The sequence below is a fragment of the Sardina pilchardus genome, chromosome 8 (assembly GCF_963854185.1).
Source record: "Sardina pilchardus chromosome 8, fSarPil1.1, whole genome shotgun sequence".
Taxonomy (NCBI): Eukaryota; Metazoa; Chordata; class Actinopteri; order Clupeiformes; family Clupeidae; genus Sardina; species Sardina pilchardus.
The window spans coordinates 7,984,914-8,011,691 of record NC_085001.1 but is presented as its reverse complement, the minus strand read 5'-3'; the positions used below and the strand labels follow the sequence as shown (position 1 = coordinate 8,011,691).

The following is a 26,778-nucleotide window of genomic DNA, read 5'->3' as shown; positions in this document are numbered from 1 at the left end:
TTAACTCCAAGTAACTCAGTAGGTTGCAACTACCATATTCCAGCCCTAAACAGCCACACTAGGTCTATTTCTTCCTGCTGTCACATGGTCTTTCCCTTGTTTCAGCTGCTCTATTGCAACAACTAGGTGCTGTAGACAGGTGGGTCATTCTACACAGAAAAAAATGTCTATGTGGAATGTTTGTGTGAGTATGTGGGAGAGGGGTATTGGGGGTTGAGGACAGCGGCCAAATCTGTTACTGGCACATGCAAATACTCCACTATAATAACTTATGGAACTTCTAGATATTTATTAGGCTGGGAAGATGGATATATTATGATGAGATTATACAGGTTATGAGGGGAGTAGTGAGTCACCTTGGATCATTCTCATGGTGTTTGAAGCCTGGGGTTAGAAGCAGGTGTATGACCAAAATTGATGAGTTTAATGGAGAGGAACACTAGACATCCCTGGGTTGGTGAAATGATCTGGTTGATATGAATAGTTAGGTGACTCGTACAACTCTACGGCTATCACATCAACATTCCATTCATTCAGAATAGGAGAGAGCTGAATGGCAGTCAACAGTTTTTAAACATAGCATTTTGCAATCAAGATTTTGCAATCATTTTTGCACACCTTTCTAAGGGGCTGGCTGACTGATCAAAGACTTCAGTGGTCCTCCTCTCAATGGCTTCATCAGGATCCTTGCGTAACATTTTACAATTATCGAACGATTAAAGGGAACACATGGGGTAGTGGGATTGCACATATTAACAACAAGCAGAGACTCTGACTCAACTTGGCTGGAGAGTGATGATATTCATTTCTTGGCAACGCTGAATTCCGTTTTTTGCAGGAAGGAGAATTAATCAAACCGAAAGGAAATAAACAACAGAAATCACAATCTGGTATTTTTAAACACAATTAATTGGTAGTAGTGGTGTTTTAGAAAAAAAAAAAAAAAACATTTACCAACCCCACTTGCACTCATGACATATTGCTAAAATATATGACTCCTGTAGTACAAGATATTAATATGAAGGGCTCTAGTTTCTTTGGCATAGTATGCACAACTCAATGAGTTAATTCCATGCTAATTTAATCAACTGGTCAAAACATTTTGCTCCTACGCAACTTCATGCTACACACAAGCACCAGCGGGTCTGTGCACAGATGTGGAGTTTCTCCGTGCATTAATTAGTTTAAAGTGACACCCTTTCCATGAAACTTCTAAGAATCATTCTCAAGATGTTCACTAAAACGCTCCAAATTACTCAACTGATTTCTGCTTCATTGTGCCGTGCAACGTGTCACTAAATGAGCAAATGTTGCTATCGAGGCCTGTTTTCGCCATGTGATATCCACACAGCCTGGTAGCTATGCACACGGCGGAAACTAATTATTGACCAATATCTGTGTGGATTACCTAAGATATTACAAAATGAATTGCTTGTTATTTGATAAAATGGCAACTGTTTTTTTTTCTGCAGCCAGTGCAGAAGTGTATCTGAAACTCGGCTTGTAATACTCACTGACTTTGCTCTACTCATTACCACACATTATTTACATCAAGCGGATCTAATAACATCGGCCACAAATTTCCAAATACACTGGAAGGATGTGAAGTTAGGTAGTGGATTTTAAACAGCGGCCAATCGACAACCAAGCCTGTTTACTGTCAAAAACAAAATCACTAACAAATCAACCTTTGTGGGCAAAGAAGTCATCAACAAAAGGGCCACGAAGACCATTTACTTGGGTTATCATGCAGGCACCTTCCTTCGTGTTTCATTGAATTAGGCCCACAACACCTCCAGAAGGCTCAGCAGTGGTTTTTGGCATCCCAAATATGCTATCTAATTCTGTATTCACAAAAATGCCTCAATGAACACCTGCATAGCATATACACATATAAATTCATAAAGTTAAAATTACACTGACTCAACAGCCACCATTTAAAAAGTCACTCTGTTGTGATCATTGTGCCTTACAAAGTTCAATAATGTCTGAGCAAATATACCATTTGAGTAAAAACACATTGTCATTTTGAAAAATATGTTAAAAGAGGTTTATTTGCAGCTGAAGTTCACAGATTTTTATTTTATTGGGTATTTGAGGCTGTGGCCCACGTGATAATCACACAGAGTACGGTCTAAATTAAGGTTCCCTCGACGCCACAGATTAATCAGACCCAATGCGGTCCAAACTGATTCATTACATAGATGTGTGTCCATACGTCCCACTGTGGATAACATCACAGTCGCCCACACCCTTCAAGCGTGACGCGTCAGACCAGCATTCAGCCCGGTCTCTGTAAACTAACCACAGAACATGCTTTCAAGTTTTTATTCCCTCCCCACGTCAAAAAAAAAAAAGCCTCCAGTTTAACTATGAGCCATCGATATGGTGCCGGCCCAGGGCCGAGAGACTTCTGATCCCATTGTGCCTGTCTGTGTGGCGATGAGTGGTGGTGCGATGGTGAGGTTTGGACCTAACTGGATGATGGAATTTGTGGCTGTTGGGTTGGCACAGGGTGACAGGGCCTGTGGGACCGACAAACCGCCATCCAACTCAACAGCTCCTGTGGGGCGTGCAAAAGCCAGGACCAGGGGGACTCAGACCGAATGCACGCACTGAGTCAGGGAGCTTTGTCACTTCGCTCTGCTATTTTTTTTTTTTTTTGCCAAGCCGAGAAGTAGCATTTAGCATCACCAACCGCCCCCCCGCCACCTCAAAACACCCGCCATCCCTGTTCCCTTCCTCTGTAAAACACACACACACACACACACACACAAACACACACACACACACACACACACACACACACACACACAAACAGCTTAGAGCCACGAGCTCTTCAGAGACATTTAAAGTAGTGTAATTGAAAACACTAGTCTGTGTGAACGGATGTGGGCATGGCTCCAAAACGTATTCCTGAAATTCCTGGGCTGGAGACGGATCCAGATGGATCTGAAGTGAAACCAGATGGCTGTAGGGAGAGAGAGGGAGCGAGGGAGAGAGAGAGAGAGAGAGAGGGAGAGAGGGGACATTTATGCGGGACCTGACAGGCTAGGTACAGCTTGTTCACATACTCAGTCACAGGTCAAAGGTGTACATATGTCTGTATGAGTGTGTGTGTCAGAGGGAGAGCGGGTGGAGGGGTGGGTGGGGGGGGGGGGTTGGGGGGGCAGGCGGACTGACCTTGCCTCTTGAGAAATGATCCTCATTATTTTCACTCTGTGACTGCATGATGACTAAGGTTGTGGTTTGTCAGCACTCAGTAGATGGGACAATCTTTCTCTCTGATTACACTGCCTGATAGCGGAGTCTTGTTCACCATGACATCCTCGTGGAAATTCATCTAAAATGTTGAACTTCTTTGTTTCCAACTGCAGGACTCTTAATAAAAGTCAATAGCTCATTGTTAATTATGATCGAGTTAAGCTGGACTGGGAAATTCAATACTCTAGAGCTGGTTGAAGAGTTTTTCAGTTTAAAATGTAGCGGATTTCAGTGAAATCCCATTTGAGTTTGACAAATGCAAATGTGGGGGTCTTGAAGTATTTATTTCACTTTCCTCATCTTAACTTATTTAGCTTTTTTTTCCGAAGCTCTGTTGCTTCTGTGCACTATGTGAAGTTCCACAGACATCAGAGCCACAGCCTGGTCTCTCCCCGTGATGTCTAACTACATTAAATGCTTCCCCAAGAGACAGGTTCCCTGGGGGGATTTGTTTGCACTTAATAGTTTAATACACTTCAAACACAACGCAATCTGTCTCCCAAGGCCAAGCGGCTCACGCGACGCAGCAAAGCTCATTTTTGCCATTTGGCTCCTAATGCAGTTCAACATAAAAATCCAAGATGTTTCCAATAAGGTCGAGCTGTAGGGATAAACGTGTATAGCACACAGCAGGGGGAGGCTTGCTGGAAAAAAAACCACCCCTCGCATCGCAAGGGGACCCTGGAGTCATGCAGACCTACAGTGACCCAAGTGCACAAGGGATAGAGAACAGGGCTTAGACGGCAACAAGGGGACGAGCACACTTCATCACAGTCTGGGAAACTGGATAGGCAGCAAAGCGTGATCAAATCCATTCCCGAAGACGCGCTATTCTTAGCCCGAGACCCCTCATTTATGCACGCGAGCGTTTACTCATGTGTTTGGCCTTTCAGATTGGGATAATCAATTCCGCTTTAACTCTGTAATGGGATCATTGAAATTCCCAGTTAAGTGAGATTCAAATAAACTAGCAAACCAACTGTCCAGTGAAGTTGTTTGGGGTTTTTTATCATACCACCAAGTCTGTTGGAAGAGTTTTAGGGCTTTTTTCCCCCCTTGTTCTATGCTCTGTTAAACAGGTGCATCATGGTCACAAAATAGATTTTTGAGTAAGTGCCCTGCTGAACCTGCTGAAATTTGTCAAGGGAGCTTGTGACTCTGCTCACTGCACAGCCTAAACACGGGGAACATTTCCTCAAGTGCTCCAAGCAATATTTCAATCCGATTCTCTTCGCACCACACGGGATGACACTCATCTGTGTCTCAGATGTGCCCCACGTCTGTCCAAAACGCAGCCGGTGACAACCAGCACGCATGCAAATCTGCCTGTCAAGGATCTTTCTTGAACTCTCTGGAGTTCACCAAGCCAAGAATTATTATTATATATTTGTCTGTATGTATGTATTTATTTATTTATTTATTCTGGCATCTCAACTTAATTATAAAATTCCAAAGTGCGCATACATTTCTCAGTGGAAAATAAACACATCGTAAACAGTGCATGACATAAGACACAGCTGCTTAATGTCCGGTAGATTCATAATATGCAGAGCCACATCACTTATCCCTGACCCTACATGTATCTCTCACTTAGAAACTCCACACAGATTCTGTTTTCCATCTTAGTTTCCATCAGTTGCTGAAGTCGTTAGAAAAGGAGTTCTTTAATCGGTTGCCATTAACAGATCACTTCTATTTAGCATTATGTCAATCGTCAGTGAATTTTAAATCACTAAAACATATCACATGAGGTTGTTGTTTTTTTTCACTGCAGAAAATATTGGTTCACCCAGGAATACAAGGCCTTATCAACTGGTGGAGCTGTCATCACTTGCATAAAGGCATGGAAGCGAACAAAGGCATTTGTCTCCATGTACAGTACTGCTCAAAGAGGCAGCCTGTGTGCAAACAGCAGAATTATCTTGGCACAAACACTAAACAGGCAGCTACTGTAGGGGACCGAGAAGAGAAATCCGCTAAATCTGACCAAAGTGCAGCCTATTGGATTATAATAATAGACCGTATCTTTGAGCCTTGATATCATTAGAATTTGAGTGTTTTTTCCCTACTTTTTTCTTTTTTTTAAGAAATGTTAACATTCACGTTCATGTTTATTGATTGGCAGTGTTTTTTACTGTGGGAACCATGGCCATATTCAGATTTGTTTTATGTTGTTTGTTGCATGGGTGTGTGTGATGGTATAAAATAGTTACATTTGTCATGGAGTGTGATAGACTGTGTGGGTTAATATGGTCATAAACAAAACCATGAATCTTAAGTGCATGTAAAAGCCTGCATAACATGTGTGGCATTGCTGAATCAGAGTCACTTTGAGCCCGCAGTTCTTAATTTAAGAGGAATGAATGTCGTGTTGCTCTGAGATTTCTAATAATATCATCTATGGGATCTAGAAAACCATGATTTTGTCCGTGGAATGTTATAAATGGCGTGCTTAAGAATTCTCACGTGTAGTACCATACGCACACAAACACACGCACGCACACACACACACATACACAAACGCACACACTTGCTTCTCGAGATCACTGGAATTCGTTATCCAAGAGACAACATTCGTAGTCTATTATAAATGTATTCCTTTCTTTTAACAGAAACAGTGGAGCTCATCAGTTTGCTCTGATGTTGGCCCCCTTGTTTGTATTGCATGATTGATGACTCTGAATTATCCATGGCAAATCTCATTCTTAGGTTGCTTTGTCATGGAGCAGGAGGTTAACCAGTCTACAGAGGCTGGAATGCCTAAGTGACGCTTATGCAAGTCCTGCGTTTATGTAAAAGCATCTGGTCATCATGATGTCTGTTACACAGACAATCCAGCATGTTTTCATTGTATCCCCTGGGTGCGTGACAATCAGATGTATAAACTTGTGGAGTTGGGCTGTTCGGCGGAGAGCCTTGTTGCAGAATGTACAGCCCTTACAACTTTTCTTCTACGTCACATCTGAGGTACACACGGCAGTCTGTTCATAAACAGCTTCATGCATCAGGATATTGCTGTGGTGCTACAGTGTTGGCACACAGAGTATGTTGCAGATGGACACTGAAAAGATTGCAGCTTTCTGTTGAAGCATGGTCAGCAGACGACAAACAACATAGTATGTCCGTTTTTAAAGCACATTTTAAATGGTTTTCAATCAAGGTCTATTTCAGTCTATTTAATCTGCAATACCAGTCCTATCAAATACTCCTACAGTACATGTTAAAGGTAGCCACAGGTACCAGCTACTGTCTGGATTAACAGGACAGACTTGCACTGTCTTCCAGATTATCTATCAGAAATGAGTGTCCAGTCCAGTAAATCAGGGCAGTCCCTGCAGATTTAAGTATAAACCAGTAGTGGTTTCTCAAAGCCTCAGTCCTCATACTGTTTTGAATTATGACCAACTTGTTGTTGTCATACATATCAATGAAACATCTACAATTCCATAGTTTATAGAATGCATTGCATGACAGTATTTGTGGTATGTGGTACCAGATGTCCTTCTTCAGCATCAAACCAGTTGTTGAACATTTCCAGTGGTACGTTGTATCAAGCTATGCATGAAGTACTGTATATCACTATTGATACGTGTCACCTGTCACTCTAAAGCTCAAAAACACATGTGAATCAACACAGGCTAAGCCAAACTTTTTTCTGTGTTTCCTGAAACTGTAACATATTAGTGTGGTATGACTGTCTGTATGTCCTGACTAGATTGGAAGTGGTCCCTCTTTCTGGAATTTGTGTCATAGTTTCGGATCAGACATATGGCTATGCAATGACTTCTCCTGACGCTGAATCACTTCAGTGACTCGCTGAGGGCTGTATGTAATTTGCATCTTATTCCAAAGGCGCACAAACCAGCCTGGCCATGAGTCAGCCACCAATGGCAGTTTGCAACTGCTCAACGTCTTCTTGGGAGGGTGATCGATCAAAATACTTGATTTCTTTATACATTTTTAAATTATTATTATTTTTTAAAAGTAGTACATTTCCCTTTGAAATGATGTATTTTAACTATTTTGTAGTCATATCATACATAATTCTATAGTATTCCAATTGGCTTGTAAGCACCACCACTTCCACGACAGCACTCTTCTGCTTGATGTGTTTTGGGGCGCCACCCACGACGTCAAGGCAACGCTGCCAACCATCGCCTTCAATGCCCCTAATCCTGACCTTAACCCTAATTTTAACCCTTGCATCTTCTAGGCAGCATTGCCTTGAAGTTGACGGTGGAGACCCAGAAGACCATATAACCTAAATCTCTTTTATTGACTTGCATCGTATTTGATATAGCTCCTCTTGACGCTCACTACCGGAGAGTACAATGAATTATGCATATGAAGTTCACTGGTTAGCATGCTAACTTTAGGCGCTATCTGGGCAGCATAGGGCTTGTGATTTGCCTATGTTTCTGACATTATGTCAATTTCTTCATATACCGCTGCTATTTATTAGCCTGACGAGCCAGACCCACATCAAGATGTAGGGTCTGGACACTCACCGTAGACAGGGCTCAATCGGAGGGGTGGGATAAACAGTTGTCTTTCAAATTCCATCCCCGCAATAGGATAACGCTAAACGAATCATCTTCTTGTTTTCAAGTAGCAGGATGCGTAACCTTCCCTCTCCACGCAATAGGATAACGCTAAACGAATCATCTTCTTGTTTTCAAATAACAGGATGCGTTACCGTCACAACTTCTGGTCGCATGTCAGTCACCTTTATGTTAAGCCCACCCACCGACTCCATACACGCTGTGATTGGCCCGCTGGTGCTTCGGGTTCTCAGCTCCCTGGTTCTATGGATCGTGCCTAGACTGCCCCGCCAGCCAAATTACGCCGCTAGGGGCGTCTAGATTTCTAGGCTAGCTATTTATAGGTCATATTTGAATGTTGTAAACTGAAAATCCCCCACATAGTGTGGTAGTAGATAGGAGAAAAACATACTCGCATGCATCTTATTCTGAGACAGCGATATGACAGAAAATATGTATCAAAAATTAGAGTTGTTATACCCGCTCATTTAGAAGTTTGGAGTCACTGAAATGTCAATGTTTTCTATGGAAACATACTTGAAATATTGTGAAATAATTGTGTAGTCAATGACAAGGTGAGCAATAGTAACATTTCACTGATACAATAATTATGCTCTTTTTCTTTAGTTAAAGAGTCCTCAATTGCTTGTCTTTGGAAAACAACAACATTTCCAAGTGAGTCAAGGTTTGAGCAGTAATTAGATGGAAGTGTGACCCACTTGTCCTAAAAAGGGTCTTCATGAAGACCTTTGTAATCTACAATTAAATTTAATCAGCATTATAATCATAAACAAATTCAATCAATCAATGTAGAATAAAAACAACATGGCACATTGATCTCTAGAGTTAAAGGAATACGCCACCCAAAAATGAAATTAAGCCAGTCTCTGTCACCCCCGGAGTTAGAACAGTGAAAAAAAACCGGTTAAAATCCGTCCGGCCATTGTCCTGCTTTGGGAGCAGCGTTTTTAGCTTTAGCTTAGCACAGTTGCTGTAAATGAAGGGTGTCAGTTAGCACGCCCTCCAAAAAAGTGACCGAGACATCTACATTTTTTTCTAAATATATCTTGGGAGCAATGTGTTCAAAACGAGTAGACATCATAATGCAAAATCGAACAAGGTTATTACCTGGGCAGATATTTACTTGGAACTATATTCGGCCTCATCACAGGCCCGGATGGATTTTAACCAGGTTTTTTTCACTGTTCTAACTCTGGGGGTGACCGAGACTGGCTTAATTTCATTTTTGGGTGGCGTATTCCTTTAAAGTGCTTTAGAGAGACTTGGAGACAAAGACTTCACAGAATAAAAGTTAAAGTGTATTTCTCTTTAAGACGGTGTAAGAGGTTAGACTCAATAGTTTCAGTGCTGTGAGTTTTTTTCTAAAAAAAATCTGATTTCCAAATTTTTCTGCTCACAGTTGTATTTGTCAAATATTGTGTTTCTACACCCATTAGATCAGATACACCTTGAGTAGAAACATACAGCAACGTCAGTACCTCTCGATAAAAGATCAAAATAACCAAGGATTGCGGTTACTTAGATGTAACACCAGGGAAAAAAACTCATGTGGTTTTTCATAACGAAACAATGAGCTGGCAATATTTATGGGGGCAATTTTGAAAAGTTATAAAAGACTTTTATTTGTTCACCTGATTACTCAGTGTAAGAAAAGGCTGCCCTTTGGCTCTCAGTTACGATCCCCGCGTGGCAGCAGGGGTAGGTTTTGATCCATCTCACCGCTGTCTCAGAATTTGCCCTTAAGTTTGAGATGTACCTTGAAGAATACAGTCCCTGCTCTAATTGAGAGCTCGTACAAACTGGTTGGGATAGGTTTCATGAATACCAGGCACGGAGGCATCAAGGGAAAGAAATCACTAACATGACTCATGTCTACCTCCCGCAGTAAAGCAGGGCTCTGCTCTGTCTCTCGACACCTGTTTGTGACTAAGGGTAAAGGCAAGGATGTATGGGAGTACGTAGGAGTGAGACTGGACTCTTCCAGTCAGCATTTTCCATTGTTACTGAATTATTTGAGACATTTTTTTTAAAGGCATAATGAATGCTATTACCATTAGATTAATGTGTGTGACGTCATACTGTCATGCAGAGAGACGTGGGGATTTCCTCCGGTAATGCCTACCTTTCCATTGTCTTCCTGTGTTATCTTAAGGGAGGGAACCCTCAGGTAGCCCGACACTACTGTATGCCTCCACACCAGTAGCAGGTGAGGAAGCAGGGCAACTCAGAGCAGCTCCACACGGTGCAGTTTTCATGTCTCCAATCACGTCACTCTACCAGTTTCCTCTACTTCTGCCTACCTTTGTATCTCCCTCCTATCTTTGAGAAAGAAATCCCACAGGTAAGCCAGTAATATGATGGCAGGAGCACAGAAAAGCCATCCTACCTCCACTCCTACAAGACCACCTCGGTTGGTAGCATGCTATTCATTGCTGCTCCATGGTCTTGGTGAGCCAGCCATATCCTAAGCCACATCATAAACTGATTGTGATTGTGATTGTACTGTTCTTGCCATTGTCATGCTGCTGCCCTGTTGCTGTATGTGGTCCCATGGTAGCAAATTAGCACCCCTTTGGGGATTAACAAAGTGAATCCATCCTGCATAAAAGCCTCAAGATAATGTAGTAAAGTAAGCTTTTTTGCCTAAATTTGAGAGTAGTCATTCAAATTCATGTTGTGAATATAACTTAAGTTATGAAGATGCCGTTCACATATTTTACATTATCAGTGATCGATTCCTTATCCACAATTGCAGTGTCAAGAAGTTTTCTTCAGCCTTGTGTTCTGACCTCTGTATGACTTCTGTAAGAATTTATTGGACTGATACTAGAGGAGGGTTAGGATTTCAGGGTTGAAGTTTAATATTTGCATTTAAACGTCACCACATCTGTTGTTGTAACAGAGGAGCCATACAGTCCATCATACACTTGTAGATGATGAGTAGTTGACTGTTTACGTTCACATTTATTAAAACTTAATCCAGTTAATATAGAATGTATGTTCCCTCAGGGAACTCATATTGCCAGTAGCACCATGTCATCGTTGTTCTTTCAGCGTTTCGAGCTTCTGAAACAATATTTTTGCATCACTGAGCCCCTGTATTACGTTACGTGATCCTCACAAGTGTGCCTGTCTTCCTGGCCTCTGCCTCGCCTTTGGATTATTTTGGAATGATGATACTGAAAGCTACTTGGCAGCCTGTCGGGGTGCCCTTTTGTCACTGCGTGTCAGTCGCTGTGGGAGCTCACCTCGGTTGACCCGGAATGCGGAGAGTTTTCAGCGGGAGCCGGGTGTGAATCCTTCGGCTTGCTGCTTCTCGCACCACAGCTGGGTCAGGATGTGGGCATCGCCTTGGCGTCAGTCAGCGCTGGCGTGTCCGCATCACGGCCTATAGGCGGAGGTGTCATCCCAGGTTAGTGCCACTGCGAGGACAGAATGGAAAAATCAGGCCAGCCCAGAGCTTAAGTGACATCCGAAGTGTTAACGAGCGGTAATGTGATAGAGCGCCTCACCATCAAAAATACGTGCTCGGAATCAAATGACTTTTCACAGCTATGGCCAATATTTATTTTATATTGATAGCTAGATAGATAGATAGACAGAGTCTTTATTGTCCTATAAAAGGATATTCTTCTTCACACGTCATTCATCCATTGAGTCTAGAACAAATGAAATGCTGTTTTATCAATACAAATGAACTGTCTTCACACTAGAGCTCCAAAACATCACTAATAAAGATTACTCAGATTTGCCAGGAGTCAAGTAAACTAGTAAACCTAAAAAGGTCAATAAGGCTTACTGTAAGTCTCTAGTGCAGTGCAGTGCCCCCTTGATCTGATTCATGTTTGTTCATTTGGCTTTTTCACCAAGCTTCTGGCCAAAAATACAGTTATATGCTTGAGTGGACCATAACATGGCTCGACTACATCAATCCTATACTTTGGGGGGAAATATATAAACTACACGGCTGCAAAAACTGCATTCCAGATTCATGTCTTGCTATATTAACCCTACCAAGTCAACATTAAGGATTTAAAGCTGTTGGCATACCCTTGGTTCTGGGACTTGTTCTTGGCCAGGGTTCCAAAGATGGCTGCAAATCAAAGGCTGAACTCAAACATTAGGAATAAGGGTATAATTTTTAATGGTTGTATTTCTTAAGGTTTGGAAGGTAACTTAATCTTCCAGAGCAGGTACCCTGCATTTTCAACCTTTTCTGAACAAATGTAAGTATGCAAATGAAAACTAGAGCCCATGCTATGAATGTATATGGTTCTTTGTAATTGCAGCCTAACCAGATCAGGTGTTTTCCCACACCGTTTATAGATTCTTTCACTGGGAGATTCTCAGAGCATCATTTACCTGTGGTTGGACATTCCTCAAAGTCCCTCTTGTGGCCAGCATAATAACTACAAGTACCTCATGCATTCTTACCTGGCGTTGCACACTGGCAAAAACAAAACAATAATAGTAATAATAATAATCACCTGCTGTACTGTACTATGAATTTCTCGTCCCTCAAAAGGGATCTGAAATGTTGGTTCACACATTTCACAAATTCTCTAGCTTAATGCCATGCATGTGTGACAAGAATTAGCAGTGAACAGGGGTATCACATGTTGTTGTGGCCACTGATAACAGCTCCTGTGTGAACACCTTTAATCTCTGCTAACATCCACAGTTATGGAGACCTACAGATATTTACTGCATGGAAGGGCCCCTGCCTTCATCCCTGCCCTACTCTATGCTCTGTCTCTTTCCTCGTCTGCTCTGAGTCTTTCTGCTGAGTAACTCTGCAAGCGCTTACAGTACGCCACAGGCAATGACTGCTGTGTTTTGCGTGTAAAGTAAAGCCTCCATGTCAGTCTGTGTGGAGCTGCGTTTTTAATTATTTTCAAATGGCCCAGGAAGATAGTTTGCTTCATGTAGAGCTCTAACTCCCTGTCTGATGTGCACACAGATTTCTATGCAGCTGTATTGCACTGCCATGTCCCCAGAGTTAAACAGACGTGAGTGTGATTATTAATTTGGCATACTGTAGATGGTTGCTGGTGAACCAGAGTGGATGATTTAACCAGCTTGTTAAATAACCACATGTGTCATATATTTCCTCTAAATCTGAGCATTACAACTAATGAATTGGAAGCATTTAAGTCCTACGTCGTTACTACTACAGTGGCCTGTATTAGTCATGGCTAATGTACAGCAATAACCCTAAAACAATAAACAATCTCGAGTTATTCTTTTGAGAACAAAAAACTGCTTTTGACATTGAGTGATTAACCACAGAGGACATGATTGAGACTCTCCCCATGCGATAGGTCCCTGACAGCTATGCAAAGGACTGCATGCAAAGTATCTGGGTAATCTGAGAATCAGTTAAACTGACTCAATGCAAACGATGCCAAGCTGCCACGTGTGCGGCTGTGCCAGTGGAGTGAGCACTCATCTTCTGTAGTGGGGTTTGCCCGCTCTTTGAACCCAGCCCCATCTCCCATTGCCTTTCTCGTGCACCACACACACAGACACACAGACACACACAACACGCCCGTTTTTTTTTTGTTGTTGTTGTTGCCTGTTGGCAGAAAATGGGCTCAATTACCCCCTTCACACTGACAAAGGGATGCATAATCCCTCATCTGCAGAAACAGATGTATTCTCCCTAGATGTAATGCTCCCTTGTGGTGTGTGTGTGTGTGTGTGTGTGTGTGTGTGTGTGTGTGTGTGTGTGTGTGTGTGTGTGTGTGTGTGTGTGTGTGTGTGTGTGTGTGTGTGTGTGTGTGTGTGTGTGTGTGTTTGTTGGGTGTTGGGTGTTGGGGTGGCTCAAAGGAGAGCACTGTTTTTCTGGCTGATATGCTATAGCACTAAGGAGTCAAGTACAATTCAACTTATGGGCCATCTGCAACCACAGAAACCACTGCTGGGGTTATACAACACGTTCCCTTTAATCCATCGCATCTACTGTTACTCTTACTGTATAGAACTCCAAGCACACATCTACGGCTTCAAAAGAACAATGACAACAACAACATCAAAAACAGTCATACTTCTGTTCTATACATCTTATGAACCTGACACACTGCTGAAATGAAGCCATTTCCCACATCCTCTGTGTGTCGGGAACTTGAAAAGCCTAGTTTGCATTGAATGCCTTAATTCAGTGTTTATTGTTGGGTCAACTATCGTATCAAAACCTGATATAGAAAGCAAATCTGACCTAAAAGAGCAGTATAAGACGTAAATGCAATATAGAGGTGATGACAAGATGCTACTATGTTGTACATAAGGATCTGACTCGGGCGGTGGTAGTGTAGTGGTTAAGGAGTTGGATTTGTGTGCAGTAGCCTGAAAGTTGTGAGTTCAATTCCTGGCTTCCACTGTTGTGCCCTTGAGCAAGGCACTTACCGGGGACAGTGAAATCCCTTGCAATATATGTGTCCCGTTGGACAACAGCTAAGCTTTGGAAATATCTATAAATGTAAATGTATAGTGTGTGTAAATGTGTCACTCCACACAGCAACAAAAACTGACTAGTGTGAACATAAGTTGTTTATGTAACCCACACATGAGGGTGTAGCAGAACAACCCTATTCATTGTCTCTTAATGTAGAAAAACTTTTGTCAGATAAGCACAGATAAACGTAAGGGGGGTAACCCAGCATGTATGGCTTTAACAGCATGGCGACTTGGCCACCCAAACTTCCACAAACTCCGAGGCTTTTCTATGATAGGAAGGTGAGTCAGCTTTCTTGTTCAAAGAGGGGCAGCCTGGGAAAAACTTGAGTGAGTGCATACTGAGCTGACATGTTTAAACTACCCTGTTGAGAAGCGAGCTGCCAAAGGGGGGAGATTTGATTGTCTGCCTGGCTCGTAAGAGCAACTTGGGGTGAAACCAATCAGAGTTATAGCACCATCATCGCTAAAGCAATCATGACAAAATTGAGCTTTAAAAGCTTTTTGAAACATTTCACTTTTAACTCACTGAGGGTGGGAGGTTGTTGATGGGAGCACATAGATCTCTGCAAGAGATTTTTTTCTGTTTTGTTCTCAAAGAGGGGCACTAAATTTATTGCCCCACAGACAGAAAAAAAAACATGCATCTGCCAGTTTAATTTCACTTTAACAAAGTGGGAGTAATGCAATTAACACATTGAGGACTAGACTTAGAGGAGCCATACAGGCCTACTTCCTATAGCTGTTTGAAAGGTACCAAGGGAACAACATAGACCATTACTGTGAATGTACACAAATGGGACTAAAAAATACTTTTATCCAAAGCAGGTCTTAACATGATTGCATGCATGGATCAGCTCAAACAGTCAGGATGGGGGTCTTGTTTGTATCCAGATTTATTTCCCTATACTGACAGGCAGACTTTTCATTATCCCTTCATGATCTTACTGTTCTACATCCAGACCCTGGCTGTCTATCCGTCTATAACTTGTAAAAGGAGGAGAAAATGAGTGGAATGGCAATGCCAGACTTTTGGCCATACCAACTGAAAAATGAAGGACTCAGCAACAACAGTATAGAACAAGTTCAGATTGATCCCAGCAAACATTACATTTGTGATTTCCAAGCTTGTCAAATTATAGGCTACCCCATGGAAAATCTTACCTTACTGAACAATGAATGAAAGCAAAACGTTACCACCATGGTTATTCTGAGTGTTTATCCTATTTGACAATGAATGACTACACAAAATAAATAGAGTTATTAGACAGCAATGAGTTAATATTATATTTTTAGCTACCTGATCTGTGAACAGTAGTCTGCAAAAAAAAGTGATAACTGCAGAGGTTGACTGATGGTCAATGAGCTCAAGGCGCAGTGAACTGAGAGGGAAAAAAATCCCCTTTCAAAGAAGTTCTCCAAGATTCAAACGGTTTGCAACTTCATTTGCGAGATCTTAGTATGATAATATTTAAGATGTATGATAACATCATTATAAATATCATATTATTTTACTTTAAATGTACTATTTATGGCGAGTCATCCGTCAGTAGAATGTTGAATATGCGTGATATCCCACGTGATGTCCACATCTCAAAAGTCAGGTAGGTAGGTTTCAGCGTGACGTATTACGTGCTTGGAAGTTGATAACGGCGAGGTTTTGAATGGATGAACAGAACACATTACGGATGTTTGAACGTGACTGCTCCAGTATTGCGCGCTCCACGCGCAGTAGCCACTCCAGCAGGCGCGCGTAGGCTACGTGCATCTCTTGGGGAACAAGAGCGGAGACGCACATAATAAAGTAAACAGTGTTTGGCGTTACACAACATGATTTATGTCAAAGGGGCTGAAGTTTATCTCCATGTTATAGACTTGATGCATGTAACACCAACAATGCTTTTGTTATGAAGCATGGTTCAGCAAAATGCCATTGCGATAAAACCCAAGAGATTTGAATACCTTCAGATGTTATTTGGAAGACATTTGAGACAATCCACAAAGCGCACAGTACATTTGACTAACAACGCTAGTTTGCTCATGACGAGACTACCTGATGTGTAGTAAGAAGCCCCGAAATACAAAACGCGGATTACTAGTTTAAACAAAAAGGTTAAGAAAATCCTTTCACGCATTTGCCAACGTCAACAAAGACCAGATGTAGTCTGTTCATTTCAACATGCGGGTATGTTTTTTCAAGCGCAGACTGTAGTTCTCTTTAATGTGGTGACCCACAAAAAAAAGAAAATAACTCATTGAAGGCTCATTAGCAAGAATGACACACGTTTATATTCACAGATAAAGAATGTCACCATGTCTTTCAATAAACGTCATGTCAAAACATATACTGTCCACTAGACATGTCAGATGATGTTTTAGCAGATGACGCGCGCACACCAGGTCACTGTTGCAGAGATTTATCTTACGTATTCTGCTGAACGAGAAACCCCCACCAGGATATGTGATGGAACACTATCCACTTAGATGCTATTTGAATTACCAAAGAGTACAATACCATCTTGTCCACCGATGGATCAAGTCACTTTAAGTTGGTAAAAAAAAAAAATTAGTACATGCATGAACTGTTGTAGAGTGAATTGGATTTACCCCCGAGTGCAATAAAATCACATGGTTCAAGGGTGAGAGTACGTAAGAAAAACAAAGTTTTTAGAAAGGTTTTTTTATGGAGTGGAAAATGGTCAATTAAAGGCTGCCGGTCACACTGTCATGCTGTGTTGTGATTGGGCTGGGAGGCGGCTCGGATAGTGATGATCATCCCTATATAAACTGCGACCTGCGCTCCTGCCATGCACGCCAGAAGAAATCGGTGGGCTGATCGCCCGGCGGGGACCAAACCACATCCCTTGATGACACTTGTAAAAACGACGTTTCATCAATATTGCAAGCTCACGACAACAGCACGCTTCGACTAAACTCCAGACCAAATCCATCACATTTTCTCAGAGAGTCTAAACCACCGAAAGATTCCGTTTTTTTGTTTCTACAGAGCACCGGTAATTTTTGTGAGCAATGCCTCTGAGGTCCGGACTTTTTCTGCTTGTAGTGCTGATTGCATCTGCATATGAATTGGATCAGAATGAATCCTATTCGCCCAGGAGAACGCGTTTCTCCGCCAACAGCCCTTGTAAGTACATATTTATCAAGACTATGCATTTTTGTGACAAATGTTCTTACTGTATGAAATTGACCAGAAGAGACGTAAGCGTAAGCCATGCAAATAATTTCAGACCGAACATGAAGACTGAATAGACTTGCAATTCAGCCGGCGTTTTTTGGACAGTTACTGGAGCACACTGCCGCCTATGCGTTCCCTTACAGCACGTAGCCTATTTAACTTACCGCTTTCTGGCTAATTGGTTAGTAAGAGTGATATCTTTTTATTATCCCCCATTGAAATAAACCTCGCCTACACTATACACTCAAAGACATACGTTGTTACAGGCTTGATTGCATACATTGATGTATAGAACGTGTACTCACTCAGTTGGTGACTGCGCGACTGCAAATTAGTCAAGATGTTTAACGACAGCCTATACCCCTTTTGCAGCTATAATGCCATCATATGCATTATGCATTAAATCACAATACACCATCTTTACACCTGCTGTTATGCTCATTCTCAATCCTTACCATTCTGATTTAGTGTAAGATGACAGAGTCAAAGAAACCGCGAGTATCCGCACTCATTGCCGCAGAAAAAGTGTTCTAGCGCGAGTTTCTAATGGATGGCTGGTTGGTTGGCAGAGCCGGAAAGACGAAATCGACTTCGAGCCGGTGTGCTGAACCGCTATATTGCCAAATATTGTACTTCTGTCTCGTTCGATCTCGCTGATCTATAGTGGTAATGGTTAATAGGCGATGACAAGGGAGATATTATTTTCTAGGCTGTAGGCTATGCAAAAGTACCGGTAATGTCAGCAGTTCCTTTCAGTCCCCTATGCCTGGGAGACAGCCTAACTCAAGATGTACAATAAGAAAAAGTGAATTTACTAATTGCCCGATGTGATGAGAAATGTGACACTGAGTCTGTATCTCTCATAACATCTTATAGACCTATAAGATTAATATATCTATGCAATATAGATGACCGTGGGTGAGAGGCTGTCACTCACACGTCTTGACGTTCATTCATTCATTCGGAGGTCGTGGGGGAGGGGGCACTGAAGATTTGGGTGGTGTATGAATATAGGCGATTGAACAGTTTTTAAGACATCGATACATATTAACACCAGACAATACGTCATGTCAAGAAATGAGTTTTCTGAAACAAAAATTTGTGGAGAATATTATGCTTTAGCCAGTGGGTGCGTTGGAGTGGGAGAATGACACTATCAATTCCATTCCAACAGTCAAATGTCAGCGCACATGCAGGACAAAAAAAAAAAAATTGTTGGAAAAATGATTCCCCAATGCAGAAGAATGCACAAGACAAGTGAAATAAGCCCCCCCCCCCCCCCACCACCACCTCTCTCTCTCTCTCTCTCTCTCTCTCTCTCTCTCTCTCTCTCTCTCTCTCTCTCTCTCTCTCTCTCTCTCTCTCTCTCTCTCTCTCTCTCTCTCTCTGTGTGTGTGTGTGTGTGTGTGTGTGTGTGTGTGTGTGTGTGTGTGTGTGTGTGTGTGTGTGTGTGTGTGTGTGTGTGTGTGTGTGTGTGTGTGTGTGGCCTTCTGCACGCCCAAGTCTGCCCTGTGTGGACAGTAGACGTTAAACCTTTGTTAAGCGCCACACGGTATTTGCATAACTTCCTGTTGTGCTTAGTTGCCGGGGAAACATGTACTGACTCAGTGCTTTAGTAACAAAGCGGTAGAAGCCAGCACTACAGTGGATCCAGGAGACTATAAAACTGAAAAATTGGTGAATTGTCATTCTCCAACTCCTCGTTCACCGCGATTTTAGACATTGTAGGTGGATTGGCATTTTGCCAAATTGCCTGGAGCAATACGGATTTGCATGGATTTGTGTCTGCAGGAAAGACAGGAGCTACTTTGATAGATTGAGAAATGAGAATCAAAAAGTTTTAAGCTACAACATAGGGCTACTATTCCATTGCCTACCATTCAATTACCTCAAATTAAATTGAACTTTTATTAGGACACTTTTTTTCTTAAATGGATGGACCTTCAAAAAGCACAAGCTTTTCTCATCCAAGTCAATGGGCACTGCCCTCTTCTGTCTACCCTAACTACAAAAAAATAAATAAGTCACAGTAAAGTCACTTGGCTGACACCTCTGTCCAATCTATATAATTTCCCACATAAGCCACTGTCCTCGATACAGAGTTAGAGTTTGCTACATCCCATTTGTACCATAGTGTTGATACTGCCACTGTGATCATGGCGTGATGTGTTGTCATGATACCCATAGCTAATGGGAAGGGCTGAGGACATTGAGTCTAATTTAATGTGTGCAGCAAGATACTGGCTGCATGGCTACACAAGGATGTGGTGTCGAGTGGAGCTGGCTAGTAAGTCAAACTTTCCCCAAGTCCACCAGGGTGAGGAGAGAAGGGATATTCTAGGCCTAATGTCAATGTAAATTAACTATCCATCAAGAACACTGCAGCCACACTGTGATGATTTCAAATGATTCCCAATCCAGAAACATCAAACGTTAAGGGCGCAAAAAATAGCAGAACTCCCCCTGGCCTAAAGTTTGCATGCCGAATAACGCTATGTTAGGAAAAGTGAGATGAGATGATCTGGCCGGCAGCTCGGATCCACTTTAAATTGAATAGACTTGGTCCGTGCTACACCTTTCTACAAAGTCTCAAGAAATTCAGGGTGGTGGTTTTTGCATATTTACTTAAAAACAAGCAAACTGCGCTAAAAAAAACATTACCTCCTTGGCAGAGGTAATACAACTACAAAAAAGCTTACTGTTTGTACAGAACTGCTGTTTCTTGGCCAGATATGGCTTTGGTACTTCATGATAAGGCTACAGGAGAACCAGAAAAGGCCCTTCCGTGGTGCTCAGACAAGTGCAGATGAAAGGCCTTCACTATGCAACCTGGAAGAACTAGGTTCTCAGAGAGAAGGTTGTCATCATGTAAAAGTCTTAGTTTGTAGAATAAATCCACGCACTCATAGTCAAAGACTATCAAAAGAGCATACATGACATTACCTAAACGTGACGTTAGGTTACGTTTTCTTTCTCTCTTTGATGTCTGGAATTCCTTCTCCATACACTCACTGAGCTCAGTAGCCATGATCTCTAGCCATTAAATGTAGATAATTTAATATGACAGTACTGTAGCCATAATGGTTGGTTCAATAGTGAGGTGACCGCTGGGCTCACTGATTGCCATAGACCTCTGAAGTTCGCCTACAAATAGGATCCAAAGCTGCCATCTTTGCCCATATAAGGAGTTCCAGGTGTTAATTGAAGCTAACTACCTATGGCAAGTTGCATTGTAAATTAGCTCTGGGGTAGCAAAGATCAAATTGTGCCTTCTTCACCTACTGAAGATCACAGTATCCACTTGAAGGCAGAGGACAAAACTTTGTAGCGCAAAACGTCTGCATTTCCAATTTCTTCATCCCGTGAGAGTTTAACAGGTGCGAAAATTCAAAATCCCCATGTTATTTTCCCATTGAAAAAATCTCAAGTTACCGGATCTCCTTATTTGGGCAAAGATGGTGGCTTTTTTGTAGGCGAACTTCAGAAGTATATTGTGCAGAGTCCAGTTAATCCAAAAATGCAATCATGATGAAACCTCCCAGTCAGCAGTGAATGTCTGTCCATGTCCAGTGAGTTGGCAACTAAATAACCAATCATTATGATACCACATTGTGATGCAACCCTATTTTATGTACAACTTACCCACCTTGTACTTGGACCTGTCAGTAAATGACCACAGCTAAGGGATAGATACGTGTGCAAGACCTTCTGCCTGTAGGGGACCTATATAAAATCTTCTAATAACAACTGTGTGCCAAAACCATCTATGACGTGCCAAGCCAAGGCTGGTAGGCACATGTCCACATAGCACCCTTACCCTGACACCCATTTACACAAAAGAATAGGCCACGTTTTTGGTTTCGTTGAACATAACGGCTTCAGTGGCTTACCCAGGTCAAATGAAGCCTATTTCAGGGTGTTAGACAAAGACATGCTTGTCAGGTGGCGATGATGCCGCAGACACTAAGAGATTAATTTATTTGCTCTCCCACTCTCCAAAAACGTTTGGGTGTCTGGGAAAGGACAAGTCCGTATCTGTGTGGTCTGAATCAGCTATGGCATTTCTCTCTGTGGGAGATTGCTGGTGCTGATAGCCAATTCATGCAGATGACTTACTGATCGTATCAGGTGTGGCTTGGGAGCGCAGGGTAATGAGGGACTCGGCACCGGCCTGACACACTTTCCCAACGAGAGTCGGCCTGACTGTACAGGTCTCTGTGTTGGAGAGACAACAAGGCATTGATCATTAGACACAGTGCATGACCCCGGCAGCCATGTCTGACACCCCACTACACCTGAGCGCAAGCTATCTGAAAGATGGATATAACAGAGAGAGAAAGCCATGAGTGTAAACTGTGGCTTAGTGTATACACAAATACTATATATTATTAAATATTAAAATCTATAGTCCTATTTTAAAAGGTGATATCCTCTTCTCATGACTTCTAGTTTGCTCAAAAGCAACACTTTCACTACTTTTGTCCGGGATCGTCTCTTCTGAATGTCATGTCATGTCAGTATTTTACATGACCAATGCACTTGACTCGTGACAATAGCCACCATTGGATGTCAGATCAATAGTGAATTGGATTTCAGTTTGCTCATTCGGTGGTGTTTCCCCATTCCTGGTATCGTGATGAGCCCCAGCTTTCATCATCACGCAATATAGGTCACATATCAGTACTCCTCTGTGCTGACTGTCGGGAAAATGCATTCAATTTGCTTTACAAATTACAAATTACGTCAGCTGCGCACTTATTTTGAACTCACGTCCGTTTTTGAAGTCTCGTCTCATTGCACAATGGAGGTATTCACAGGGTATCACTGAAGGGGTTTTCTGGTTATTTCAGATCGCTGGATCTTGCCAGATCTGTTGGCACTGGAGCTTGACAAATTTTGAAGAGGGAAAAAAAATAGACCCAGTCAGAACAATAGTTCTGTGGTTATGTCTCTCACACAACTCCCATTTAAACTCTCTCTCGCTCGCTCTCTCTCTCTCACACACACACACACACACTTTCTCTCACTCTCTCTCTCTCTCTCTCTCTCTCTGAGGAGCGAGGCTCAGACCAGACCTGACGCTGGGAACAAGCATGTTCTGCTAAGTGTTTATAGTCTCTGGTGGTGTGGGGCGCTGCTGGTGGTTTTGGCGTGCTCGCTCGTCTCGTTGAGCGGGGCGTTATTGTCTTGTCACATGTGAGAATAATGGAAACAGTGAATCTCATGCCAAACACAGCAGTCAGCAGAACCCAATCCTGTGTGGCACACATCATCTACACACACACACACACAGACACACACACACACACACCCTACCCCCCATCATTCTCTCTCACTGTATGCTCCTAACACGCACGCACACACACAAACACACACACACACACACACACACACACACACACACACACACACACACACACACACACACACACACACACACACACACACACACACACACACACACACACACACACACACACACTCAAACACCCACCCACACACACATCCACCCCCAGTGCCACACTCTGCAGGGCATCTACAGGGCAGACATCTCCTAGCCTGCCACTGGAGCCTCAGGAGACCTGCTGGTATTTTTGGTTCAATGGGTCACAAACTCAGTTCCAAGAACCAGAAACAGTGGAATACCCATAAAACTGGTGGCCAATGAGGAAAATGTACAGCAATTATCCAAAACTTTGCCCAAGTCTTTAAATGTTTAAGGTGTTCAGTGGCCAGTCAAGCTAGCTGTTATTTGTTTTTTAAAAATAGTGTCTTGGAACGAAGTGACTTGGAATTTCCTATTAGGTCATTTAGCTTTACGTATTATTTAACTTAATTACTTGACACATACTTTTTCCCAACTCTTGCCACAGAACAAACATGTATTTACATGCAACCTTGTGCTATATGCATAAATTAATGTATATATTTGTGTACATATTTGTGTACATTTGTTTGTGTCCTTGCTTTATATTTTTCTTTTTTTCCAGGCATGTTGGATGGGGGTGGTTTTGCGTGGCATTAATGTTGTTTCCCTCCCCTCCTCCCCTCCTCCCCTCCTCCCCCTTCTGCAGCAGACGTAGCTCGCTGTCTGAACAGTGCCCTTCAGGTGGGCTGTGGCGCCTTCGCCTGTCTGGAGAACTCCACGTGTGACACAGATGGCATGCATGACATCTGCAAGTCCTTCCTCTACAGCGCGGCCAAATTTGACACTCAGGTAGGTGTGTGGACATAGGAAGGCAACATGGCCATTTAAATCTTGGCCTGGCTCCAACTCAGTGGTGCTACCAGTGGGGGTAAAACGAGTGAAAAGGCTATATTTAGATTGCCTTTACTTTGCCCTTTATTATTGCTAAATCGTATGGCTAGAGGCACCATTACTTGGACTTTATCTACTCCAATGTTTCAATGATATGGGCCGTCAACAGCTCGTCAAGTTTATGGACGTGTATTTGTCAGATTTCATATAGTCTATAGTTATGATAGCAGGCGGGCTCGTGAGTGACAGGGTTCTTTCAGTGTGATAACATGACTCTCATCAACATTCCTGCAGGGCAAGGCCTTTGTGAAGGAGAGCCTAAAGTGTATCGCAAATGGAATTACGTCGAAGGTCTTCCTGACAGTGCGGCGGTGCTCAACGTTTCAGCGCATGATCTCGGAGGTGCAGGAGGAGTGCTACAGTAAGCTGGACATCTGCACCGTGGCGCGCTCCAACCCAGACGCCATCGCTGAGGTGGCCCAGCTCCCCAGCCACTTCCCCAACAGGTAAAGAGCTGACCGTGATGATGATGAGAGTGGTGATGATGATGATGATGAGGATGATAATGATGAAGATAATGTTGTTGATGATGGTGGTAGTGATGATGATTATGAAGATAATGTTGTTGATGATGATAGTGATGATAGTGATGCTGATGATGATGATGAAGATAATGTTCAAGTTCAAGTTCAAGTTTATTGTCACATATACTTTGCAGTATAATGAAAGTCTTGTGCCACAGCTGTAATAAGGAGGGGTAAATAAACAGTAGGTAGTGAGAGATGTTGATGTTGATGATGACCTTGATGATTATGATGATGATGATACTCTGAAGACAATGTTGTCTGTGCTTCAACATGGAGTCTGCAGTTCATTGCTCCTCATGGCTCTTGAGTTGTCGGTTTAGAGCATGGGCTCAAAAAAAAAAAAAGAGAAAAACTCTGGACTGGATCAGAGTAATAATTTCCCCACTTCTCCCTGTTCCGTCAGGTTCTATGGAAAGCTTCTGCAAAGCCTGATGGAGTGTGATGAGGAGACAGTGGACCTGTTGCGGGCCAGCCTGGTGACCCGCCTGGGGCCGGAGATCGCCATGCTCTTCCAGCTGCTCCAGAGCAAACCGTGCCCGTCCGTCTCCTCAGACCCAGCCGTGCCCACGGGCATGGAGGCGCGGGGGGGCTGGAGGTGGGCCGTGGGGCCCCCGATTTACAAGAGCCAGCCCAGCCTGCGCAACAGGGACTCTGCTAGCCTGTTTGGGAAGAAACACAGCAACGGTGACAGTTCTTAATCTCTCTCTCTCTCTCTCTCTCTCTCTCTCTCTCTGCTACATGACAAAAAAAAATCAACCATCAAAATGCAACAGAAAACACACAGCCATTTAGACACAAACGCACACACACACACACACACATACACACACACACACACACAAACATGAACATATACTTAATGCAGATAACACATCACAGTAAGGCAAACAGTGGTCTCCTCCCCTTGGTGTCCAGTCTAATCGCTCCCTTCCATGTAAGGGAAAAAAACGACACCTTTGGGAGGGGGGTCAGATTCGGGGTCAGGTATATTTCGGTATAAATCACTACTTGATTGATTGATGATTAAGAAGATGGTGAAAGAAGAACGCTTGCACTTCAGATTGATAGAACAGAAATCCTGTCTGTTTAGCAGAGAGGGCACCCAAATGGCAGCAATTCTTTGGCATTCCATAGGTATGCAAAGTTTCTGTTTTCATAAGCTGGTAGAAAAAAAAAATGTCTGTCTTGCAGTCTTAAAGAAACAGTGAATAAATAATTAGGTAACTATCAAAGTCTCTCAACATGTGCGTGCCAATGAGTGCACAGCGGTGACATGTTTTAGACTGGGGCAGGTACTTTCTACCCTGTAGGGTGCTGTTTAACACTCTGATTTTACACCCTCTTTAGAATCACAGAGATTACTGTTTATGTTCATGTTATTTTACTGTATGGCGGTTTTGTTACCTTTCTCCCAACCTCGATGCAATTCTTTGGTGTTAGTGCTGCAAACTTTGTAACATATTATCATCATGTCTTTGAAACTTTGAGTCCTTCCACCTCTCAATCACCAAGCACAAAAAAAGAAATCTCTATATCTATAGGTCATGGTCGCCATACAAGTGCACAAATCTACAGATGTGAGCAATCAAAGGTGTAATTATGTTACTTGCAATGAGACACGTATACAATTAACTTAAAATATAAAGTAATCCTATAGCATACAACTGGCATATAATATTTTTTTGTTTTGTTTTGAAAATTACAGCTAAAATACGTTCAGTATGTAATGGATCTACTGGTGATGTGAAATTGTTGGCATGTGCTGTAATAATACAGAGTGTAATATTTATTTATGAGCTAATATCTTTAATACTTCAGGCTATTAAATTAGGGATTACCTTTTTGTGTGAAAGCTCTCTTTAAAAAAAAAAAAAAAAAAAACACTTGATCATTAAGTATCCTAACAACTTTTATGCAGGAATCTATTAGAAAAACCAAAAAAAAGGAAAGAAAGAAAGAAAAAGCAGAAGAGAAACCTGATGACAACTCCAATGCCATATGAAACAGACAGAGAAGAATCCATGTTTGAAAACACATTATACTTTTTAATGCCGCATCTCATCAAACACCAGTGTGTGATGAGAATCTTATGTGCACCTAGCTCTAGTCATATGCTAGGTAAGGCTAGGAAAGCTACATGACCCTTCATTGGACTGATGAACAACATGCTCCCTGGTGAATATGACAGAGTGGGTTCAAGCAGTATATAGTTTATCAATATGAATATAAATATACACACACATACACACATAAATATATATTACTATTTAAAAAGAAAAGCCTTGTTAATTTGTTATTAATATTTATTTTCCTACTATATTATTTAAAAGTTTATTTTATTTTATTATGTTGCTGGGTTTTTATTGGGTTTGTCTGCTAGAGTTAGTTTACAGATATACATTATTAAGTGCAGTTTAGTTGTTGGATTCCCATGTGTTTTTGTTTTGTTTGTTGTTT

At 42.2% G+C, this 26,778-nt stretch overlaps 1 protein-coding gene and 2 long non-coding RNA genes across 3 annotated transcripts in view; 1 reads left to right on the top strand and 2 right to left on the bottom strand.

Annotated features, from left to right (window-relative positions):
* Positions 1-2,036: 2,036 nt before the first annotated feature.
* On the bottom strand, positions 2,037-22,791 carry LOC134088564 (uncharacterized). Its single transcript, XR_009939977.1, has 5 exons — positions 22,246-22,791; positions 21,592-21,690; positions 11,075-11,248; positions 3,184-3,381; positions 2,037-2,971 (listed from the first exon to the last, which is right to left on the bottom strand). It is a non-coding gene; the product is annotated as an uncharacterized LOC134088564 (long non-coding RNA).
* Positions 17,310-25,058, top strand: stc1 (stanniocalcin 1). Its single transcript, XM_062542573.1, has 4 exons — positions 17,310-17,424; positions 23,550-23,692; positions 24,029-24,240; positions 24,725-25,058. Exons 1-4 carry the CDS (start codon positions 17,310-17,312, stop codon positions 25,017-25,019), a joined length of 765 nt encoding a protein of 254 aa, XP_062398557.1. The 3' UTR covers positions 25,020-25,058.
* Positions 23,564-26,778, bottom strand: part of LOC134088565 (uncharacterized) — a 31,128-nt gene continuing 27,913 nt past the window's right edge. The window contains exon 4 of the long non-coding RNA XR_009939978.1: positions 23,564-24,980. This is a non-coding gene — a long non-coding RNA (uncharacterized LOC134088565). The remainder of the gene's footprint in view (positions 24,981-26,778) is intronic.

Coding starts and splice junctions, on each gene's coding strand:
- stc1 (XM_062542573.1), top strand. CDS start 17,310: ATGCCTCTGAGGTCCGGACTTTTTCTGCTTGTAGTGCTGATTGCATCT. Junction 17,425..23,549: donor TTTCTCCGCCAACAGCCCTT/GTAAGTACATAT, acceptor CCCCTTCTGCAG/CAGACGTAGCTCGCTGTCTG. Junction 23,693..24,028: donor CGGCCAAATTTGACACTCAG/GTAGGTGTGTGG, acceptor ACATTCCTGCAG/GGCAAGGCCTTTGTGAAGGA.